General features: G+C 38.3%; 1 protein-coding gene across 1 annotated transcript in view; it reads left to right on the top strand.

Moving 5' to 3' along the window:
* Nucleotides 1-9,665, top strand: part of LIPI (lipase, member I) — an 88,777-nt gene that overhangs the window by 58,456 nt on the left and 20,656 nt on the right. Inside the window, exon 9 of the mRNA XM_006889824.1 lies at nucleotides 84-260. Within this exon, the coding sequence (XP_006889886.1) occupies nucleotides 84-260 (177 nt within the window). The remainder of the gene's footprint in view (nucleotides 1-83; nucleotides 261-9,665) is intronic.

Below are 9,665 nucleotides of genomic sequence, written 5' to 3'. Positions count from 1 at the left end.
ATTGTTATAATTTTATTGATTTTTAGAAAGAAACTTTTCTTTTCCAATTATTATCATACTGTATGTCATATTTTTTTGTTTAGGAAGAGTGAATCATTTTATAAAGTTGAAGAAGTTAATATCCTTGCTCAATTTTATAACGATGTTGCAAATATTTCAAGCATTAGTTTGACATATTTCCGGAGCTCAAGCTTGAAATGTCCCACATGTGAATATAAGATTCAGCGTATCATGTTAAAATCACTTACATATCCAGAAAGGTAAGGAAGCAAAGTTATCATTTTACGTGCTTTCTTTCAAAGTTTAAAATAGTGGTTTATTAAGGAATGATTTACTCATGGGCTGAAATGTTTCACATTTTGGAATATCTCATAAAAATTAGAATTAAAAACTAGAATAAAGTATTTCATGCTTCTGTCCTGATGTACTTCCCTCTTATCATTCTACAAATCTTGTTCTTGCTCTTAGGCACCAGTAAATCAGTGCTGTCTCATAGCAATCCTCTGTAAAACAACTGAAACACTGTCTGATCCTGCAGCATCCTCATATCCATTGCTATGTTCCAGTTTAGAGTTGCTGCCACTGTGTCAGTTCATCTCCATGAATCTTCCTCTTTTTCACAGAAGATCTAGTCATTGTTGTTGTTTTTATGTACCAACTAGTTAGAACTAACTCATAGCTAAGCTTTCATTAGAAAAATCTTCCTCTTTTTCACTGAATCTTTTATCATGCAAAATGTTCTACTCCAGGGACCAGCCCCCCACCCCCAAGGAGGGGCTAGGTTTTGTTGCTGTTTTTAGGTATTATCTAGTTGGAACCAATTCATAACAAAGCTTTCATTGGGTTTTCAGAAGCAGTCAATCACACAGGAGTTGATAGTATATATTTCTCACATGGAATAATTGGTGGCTTCCAACCATGTGTCTCTGGATTGACAGCAGAACTTCTTACCCACTAGGTCACCAGAGCCCCTTCTCCAGAGTATAGCCTCTGCAAATAAATGAGAAGAATTTTTATCTTCATCCTTCCTAAGGAACATTATGGTTCTTCTTTTTTGGCGGGGGCGGGAGGCAGGGGGAGCCCATATTATAATAAGTGTTATTCAATACCAACATGATTCTGTCCATCCTTTCTTATTTGGTCTTCATAAATCTTGTTGCTATTTTGGGCCATCAAGTCAGAACTGACTCATAGATTACCCTCTAGTGAGTTTTCAGAGGCTGTAAATTGCCTAACTTTATCCCAAGAAGCAGTTGATTATTTTTAACCACTTGCTTTTGAGTTTGCAGTGCAGCACCTTTCCACTCGGCCACCTGAGAGCGCATAATAAATTAACTAGAGAGTAAAAAAAGGATAAAAATGAAAAGTTATAAGAATATGCACTTACAAAATATGTGTACTGTACAGCCTTCAATATGGATAGAAGCTCAACATCAAGAAAACAAAGATTCTTACCACTGGGCCGATTAGCAGTATCATGATGGATGATGAAGAGATTGAGATTGTTAACAGCTTTAGTTTGCTTGGCTCCACAATCAACACTTGACACCAATAGTTAGGAAAAGATGAATTGCATTGGGGAAGTCTGCTGTCAGAGACATCTTCAGAGTAATGAAAAACAACGATGTCAGTCTGGAGACTAAAGTGTGTCTGATCCGGGCCATGGTCTTCACAATTACATGCTATGTATCAGAAGCCTATGTATCAGAAGCTGGACAATGACTAAAGATGATAGAAGGAGAATTGATGCCTTTGAATTATAGTGCCGGAGAAGTGTACTGAATATACCATGGATTGCTAGGAGAACAAACAGGTTTGTCTTGGAGAGGATGAAACCAGGCTACTCCTTGGAGGCAAGGATTTTGAAACTCCAACTGGCATTCTTTGAGCATGTTGCAACGAGGGACCAGTCCTTGATTATTATACTTGGGAGGGTGGAGGGTGAGTGCAGTAAGGAAAGACCCTCAATGAGATGGATTGACTCAGTGACTGGAGTAATGGGGTAGGTGTGTTGGAGACAGAGAGTTTAGCTCAGGATGGAGCAGGGTTCGGAGCTATTGTGCATATGAATCACAAGTGACTCGACTGCACATAACAACAATAAAAACAACAACCAGAGACTGATTGAGAAATATCCTTTAAATATCTAATTCTTGTTATGACAGAATTCTATTTAAAATTCAATAAAGAACATGTCAACAAATACCTGGAAGTAACTTCATTGCCCTTGGCATACTTCTGTTTCATTAACATACTTATGAAAATATCAAATTATATGGCTATTTTTAGCAGACACATTAGCAGCTTACCTATCAAAATATCAGTGAAAGAGAGAAGTGCTGTGAAGGATAAGAAAGAGGAAGATTTTTCATCTGCAACCCGTCTACTCATTTATAACCTTAAAACTTGTAGGCCTCCACAAAATCTAAATATGTGGAAAAAAGGAAGGTTTTTAAGAGGCTAATGTGGTTTTACTATCATGTTGTGTTTTTTCATTAATGCCTCTTTGAGTAGAAAACAGATGGGTAGAAAGAGGAAAGTCTAGATAATGTAGATATCTGAAACTGAGGAGGACTTGAAACACTTGCTACATAAGGTCAAGGACTCCAGCCTTCAGTAAGTATTGAAGCTCAACATCAAGAAAACAATGATTCCCACCACTGGGCCAATTGGCAGCATTAGTATGGATGGTGAAGAGATTGAGATAGTTAACAGTTTCAGTTTACTTGGCTCCACAGTCAACACTCTTGGTAGCAGCATCCAGGAACTCAAGAGATAAATTGGGAAAGTCATCTGTGAGGTACCTCTCAAGAAAACTGAAGAGAAACGACATCAGGCTTGAGACTAAGGTGCCCCTGATCTGGGCTATAGTCTTCTCAATTATGTCGTATGCATTGGAGAGTTGGACAGTGACTAGGGATGATAGAAAGGTAATTGATGCCTTTGAGCTGTGGTGCTGGAGAAGAGTGTTGAATATACCATGGACTGCTAGGAGAACAAACAGGTTTGCCCTGGAGAGGGTGAAGCCTGAATGCTCCTTGGAGTCAAGGATTCTGATGGTTTGTCTGACATACTTTGTGTTGCCGACGGTGAGGTTGGCACAGGATAAGGCAGCATTTAGGGCTCTTGTACATAGGGTCGCTATGAATCACAAACGACTCAACAATACATAACAACAACAACTCTTGGAATTTAAGTTTAAGGAATTAATTTTGTCAAGATGTAAATCTTGACCTGAAGTTAAAAATTTAGATGTTGTTGTTATGTGCCGTCGAGTCTCTTGCGACTCATAGCAACCCTATGTACAACAGCCCTAAACTCCGCTCTGTCCTGTGCCAATCGCACTGTCTCTGACACTCCCATCCCAATTATCCCAGTCACTGAATCAATCCACCTCATAGAGGGCCTTCCTCTCCTGCGCTGTCCCTCCACCCTCCCAAGCATGATGTCCTTCTCCAAGGACCTGTCTCTCCTCACAACATGTCCAAAGTATGTTAGACGGAGCCTCAGAATCCTTGCCTCCAAGGAGCCACCCGGTTTAACCTTTTCCAGGTCATATCTGTTTGTTTTCCTAGCAGTCCATGGTATTCTCAATACTCTTCTCCAGCACCACAGCTCAAAGGCATCAATTCTCCTCCTATCCTCCTTGGTCATTGTCCAACTCTCTGATGCATAACAAGTGATAGCAAAGACCATGGCCTGTATCAGACACACCTTAGTCTCCAGAGAGACACCATTGCTCTTCACTACTTTGGAGAGGTCCCTAACAGCAGACTTTCCCATGGCAATGCGCCTTTTAATTTCCTGGCTGCTTTTGCCAAGACTGTTGACTGTGGAGCCAAGCAAGCTAAAGCTGTGTACAATCTCAATATCTTCACTATCCACCCTGATGCTGCCAAATGGTCCAGTAGTGAGAATCTTTTTCTTCTTGACATTGAGCCTCAATCCATATTGTAGGCTGCAGTCCTTGACACTCTGCAGCAGGTGCTTCAGGTCTTCTTCAGTTTCAGCAAGCAGGGTTGTGTCATCCGCATAACGCAGATTGTTGATAAATCGTCCACCAATCTTGACCCCACATTTCTCCTCATAGAGCCCAGCCCCCCAGATAATCTGTTCTGCATATAGGTTGAAAAGGTATGGAGATAGGATGCATTTTCTTTTCCCCCCCTAGCATTTAAAGTCAATATGAGAAAGAGAAATGTAATTCCATACATACAGATGGTGAAGGATAACAAGTCCATTTAATGAGCAAATGTCAGGCCTACCTTCTTCTTTCATAATTAAATAAGCAAGCAATAAAATAAATTATAACAGTAAAGATAAAATGAGGCTTAATAGAAAATGTGAGGTTTAATACAATTTTCAGCAATAGGAATAAGGAAATACAGCAATTAAGATATAGATGAAGGGTTTACTTTTTTAAAATTAACTGTGAGAATTAATACAATGATTTATTCATTGAAAGTACATTTTAATAACTATTAACAATAACTATACACATGGATCTCACCTGATAGAAGACACAGGAAACAGATTGACTACATCTATGAAAACAGTCTTGCTCCAATGACTTACATCCGTGGGCTTGGAGTCCTTGCTTTCCTGGCCTTGGCCACATTTCTTTGTTTCATCTTCATTGGCTTCTCTCTCACACACATTCTTTACTGTGCTGAAGATCCCAACTCCTGAAGGTAGAGTCAAAGCTTTTCTATCTGCCTGCCACACCTACATGTTGTCACATTATTTTTCTTTCCTGGAGCTTTTGAGTTTCTTAAAGTTCTTTATGACTCTCCAAGTGGACAAGACTTTTTGCTATTGTTGACATGGAAAGAGACAGTAGAAGAATTTAACTTGAGTTAGTTAAGTAAACTAGTGTCTTCCTAGAAACATGTCCATTTCATCTAAGTTATCTAATTTGTTGTCATACAATTGTACATATTATCACTTTGTTGTTATATGTTATCAAATTGCCTGAAACTCATAGCACCCCTATGTACAGCAGCTCTGAGCTATGCTCTATTCTGAGCTAGTCTCACTGTCTCTGACACACCTACCCTCATTATCCCAGTTACTGTGTCAATCTATCTGATCCAGGATCTTACTCTCCTGTGCTGTCCCTCCACTCTTCTAAGCAAGGATGTCCCTTTCCAGGGACTGATCCCTCTTGGCCACATGCTCAAAGTATGTGAGACAGCTTCAAAATCTTTGCCTCCAAAGAGCAGCTTGGTTTCACTATCTCCAGGATAAACCTGCTTGTTCTCTTTGCAGTCTGTGGTGTGTTCAATAATCTTCTCCAGTACCACAACTCAGAAGCATCAATTATTTTTCTATCATCTTTTGTCATTGTCAGGCTCACTAATGCATACCAGTTACAAAGACCATAGCATGAATGAGGAGAACTTTAGACTCCAGATTGACATTATTGTTCCTTAGCACTTTGTAGAGGTCCCTGACAGCAACCTTCCCCAGAGCAATTTATCTTTTGATTTCCTGACTGCAGGTGCCAAGAAAGTTGATTGTAGAGCTGATAAAGCTGATATTGTTAATAACCTCAATCTCTTCTCCATCTATCATTGCGCTGCCAATTGGCCCATTGAAGAGAGTCTTTGTTTTCTTGATGTTGTGCTTCAACTTATAGGAAGACTGCAGTTTCTGAGAGCAAAGTTGTGTCATCTACTCTTATGCAAATTCAAACTAAAGATAAAGAAAATGAAATAAAATCCATAAGGACCAAAATTTGATCTTATATCTGTCCCACATGAATTTAAAAATCACCTGAGCAACAGGCCTGAGGTTTGAACACTAATGATCTATTACTTCACAATCCCTTTTTATGTAAAATCAGTGGTAAATATTTTCTTTTATTCCTGTGTTTGTTTTAAATGCTAGCTGTCAAAATAAAATCTGGGTCTAACAATGGAATACATCATGTTACTCATGTGCAAGTGCAAATTGAAGATGGAGAAAATGAAAGCAAATCAACAAGAACCAAAATGTGAACTTGAGTTTATTCCAACTGAATTTTAAAGTCATTTCAAGAATAGATTTGATGTATTGGACAATTAGAAATGAATAACAGACAAGTTGTGGGATGGCATAAAGGATATCATATTTGAAGAAAGCAAAAAGTCTTTAGAAACAGGCTCTCGGCTGGATGTTGCTGTGTCAGCATGTGGGAGCCCGGGTTTGAACTCGAAATAAACTTTTTTAATTCGGCTAAAAAAAAAAGACCAAAAGTTAAATCAGAACAAATTGATACTTTTGGAGAGCCCAACTTTGCAAATCATTTGCTCAGCATCCAAATAAAGAAGTAGGAAGAAAGGATATAACCCTGAAATTTTCAAGGCATTCTTTAGAATGCTAATTAACAAGGATGCCACTTTAAAGGTTAAGGTGCTCCTGACCCAGATTATGATAATTTCAGTTACTTCTTATGCATGTGAAAATTGGACAAAAAAAAAATAGGACAATAAATGTGCCAGGCACTGCCAAAAGAGCTAATAAAACCCCCTTGCAAGAAGTGCAGCTAGAGTGCCCCTTAGAACCATGGTGAGATAATAACTCACATACATTATATTTTATGAAGGGTCAGTCTTTGAAAAAGTACATGATTATTAGAAAAGTAAAGGGTGAGTGAAGGAGAGGAAGGAGCTCATTGAGAAGGTTTGCAACAATGGGCAGAGATTTTGAGAATGATGCAGGAGTAAAGAGTTTTGTTCTATTGTACATAGGGTTGCTATGAATTGTAGCCCAATTAATGACATCTAAAAACAGACGTCTACTTACTAAAAAGTTATTGAATGAAGATAATAAGAAATAAATAAATGGATAAGAAATATTCACATAATTAAAATAATAAATGATTGGTAGTCATATTTTTAAATGATCAACCCTCATAATATCAACGTTAAAGTTACCGAAGTATATCTTTGTGGATGCATCATGAAATATACATTTTCCTCCTATTTCACTGCTGATAAAAAATAGATACATATTCATATATAAAATAATTTTGCAAATGTTAGTCATAACTTGTTATCATCCATATAGTCAACTGTCTTTGAATAGTCAGACATTCTCTGGAATTCTCTGCTTTCAGCCAGGAGTCATCTGACATCAGCACTGATAACCCTGGTGCCATAATCTCTTCTAAACTCAGCTTGAATTTATGACAGTTCCTTGTCAATGTACTTGTCCAGCTGTTTTTTAATAATCTTCAGCAATGTTTTGCTAGTATGTGATAATAAGAATATTACTCACTAATTTAAAAATTAAGTTGGGTCATCTTTTTTGGAAATGAAAATATATATGGCTCCCCCCCCTCCCCCCCAATCAGTTGTCTAGTTAGCTGTCCTCCAAATTTCTTGCTTAGCACATTCAGGATTGCATCTGTCCTTTGAAATATGACAATTTGTATCCCATTTATTGCTGGGGCCTCATTTTTGGCCCTGTATTCAATTCAACTTGAACTTCTTCCTTTGTTACCATTGGCTCTTTTTCATATGATACTTCCTGAAATTTTTCAGTGTCACTAATTCTTTTTGGTACAGTGGTTCTGTGTATTTCTTCCTCATTCTTTTGATGCCTTCTGGATCATTGAAGATTTTTCCATGGCATCTTTCAGTATTGCAACTTGAAGCCTGAATTCATTTTTCAGTTCTTTCATCTTGAGAAATGCTGAGGGACTTCTCTTTTTATTCCCTGTCTCTAAATCTTTGCACCTTTCTTTATAATACTTTGCTGTTTCTTTTCAAGCTGTCCTTTGAAATCTTCTATTCATTTATCTTACTTAGACATTTCTCGCCTTTGTTTTGGCTTCTCAACACTCTAATGCAATATTCATAGCTTCTTGTGACATGCATTTTTGTCTTCACTTTCTCTTGTGTCTTTGTAATGATCTTTTGCCCTCTTTTTGGATATTTTTTTTATTTCACACCACAGCTCCACTTGCCATTGATAATTGGTGATCAATGCTTCAAATCTGTTCTTAAGATAATTTTTTTTAATTCAAGTGGAATAGATGTTATATTTTGGTTCTTGAGGATTTGTTTCATTTTCTTCACTCTAAGTTTGCACTTGGTCATGTGTAATTAATGGTCTGTTCTACAGTCTGCAGGTGGCCTGGTTCTGACTGTTCATGTTGGGTTTCTCCCATGATTCTTTCTAGAGATGTATCGATATGATTCTTATGCAGACTATCAGGCAAAATCCATGTGTAAAGACACCTTTTTTGTTTCTTACAAAAAGGTATTTGTGATGAATAAATCATCGAATATACGAAATTCAATCATTCTCTTTCCAGCCTTATTTCTGCTGAGTCCTTACTTTCTGACTACCTTTCCTTTTCATTGTTCTCAGTTTTTATGTTCCAATCACCAATCTTGATTACATGTTTAACCAATTTCAAACTACAAAAAGCTAGTAGAAATCCTAAATTTCTTCCTATCGAGGTCATCATAGTACAGAAAACAAGCAAAAACCACCTAGGATATTATCTGATGTTTTAGCAGGTCATTTTTGGCAATTGCCAAGTATTATAGGTTGTTGCTGTTGTAGTTATGTGCCGTCAAGTCACCTGTGACTCATAGCGACCCTATGTACAGCTATCCTAAACCCTGCTCTATCCTGTGCCAATCTTACTGTCTCTGACACACCTACCCCCATTATCCCAGTCACTGCATCAGTGCATCTCATCGAGGGTCTTCCTCTTTGGGCTGTCCCTCCACCCTTCCAAGCATGACATCCCTCTCAAGGACTTGTCCCACATTGCAACATGTCTAACGTATGTCACGCAAAGCTTCAGAATGTTTGCCTTCAGGGAGCAGCCTGGTCTCACCCTCTCTAGAATGAACCTATTTGTTCTCCTAGCAGTCCATCGTATAAGCAATACTTTTATCCAGCACCACAGGTCAAAGACATCAATTCTCCTTCTATCATTCCTAGTTATTGTCCAGCTTTCTGAGCATAGCAAGTAATTGTAAAGACTATGGCCTGGATCAAGTGTACCTTAGTCTCTAGACAGACATTGTGGCTCTTCAGAACTTGGGAGAGGTCCCTGACAGCAGACTTTCCCAATGCAATTTATCTTTTAATTTCTTGGCTGCTGGTACCAAGAGTGTTGACTGTAGAGCTAAGCAATCTAAAGCTGTTAACAATCTCATTCTCTTCACCCATCTGCCATGATGCTGCCAAATGGCCAGTGGTGAGAATATGTTTTCTTGATGTTAAGCTTTAATCCATATTGAAAGCTGTAGTCCTTTACCTTCTGCAGCAGGCATTTCAGATCCTCTTCAGTTTCAGCAAGCAAGGTTGTTGTCATCTGCACAGTGCAGATTGTTGATTAATCTTCCTCCAATCCTGAGGCCACATTTTTTCTCACAGAGCCCATCCTCCTGGATAATCTGTTCTGCATATAGATTGAAAAGTTATGGAGATAGGACACATTCCTGCATACACCCTTCCCAATTTTGAACCATGCAGTGTTTCCTTGCTCTGTTCTGATGACTGCCTCCTGGTCCAAGGATAGGTTTCACATAAGCACAATCATGTGTTCTGGGATTCCCATTCTTCTCAGAGTCAGCCACAGTTTGTTTTGATCCACACATTCAAACACCTTTGCATAATCAATGAAACACAGATAGACAATACTCTGGTATTCCCTGCTT

Source organism: Elephantulus edwardii, unplaced genomic scaffold (assembly GCF_000299155.1).
Source record: "Elephantulus edwardii isolate Elephantulus edwardi_28Jun2011 unplaced genomic scaffold, EleEdw1.0 scaffold00081, whole genome shotgun sequence".
In the NCBI taxonomy this organism is placed as follows: domain Eukaryota; kingdom Metazoa; phylum Chordata; class Mammalia; order Macroscelidea; family Macroscelididae; genus Elephantulus; species Elephantulus edwardii.
This window is presented reverse-complemented; position numbering and strand designations above follow the sequence as displayed.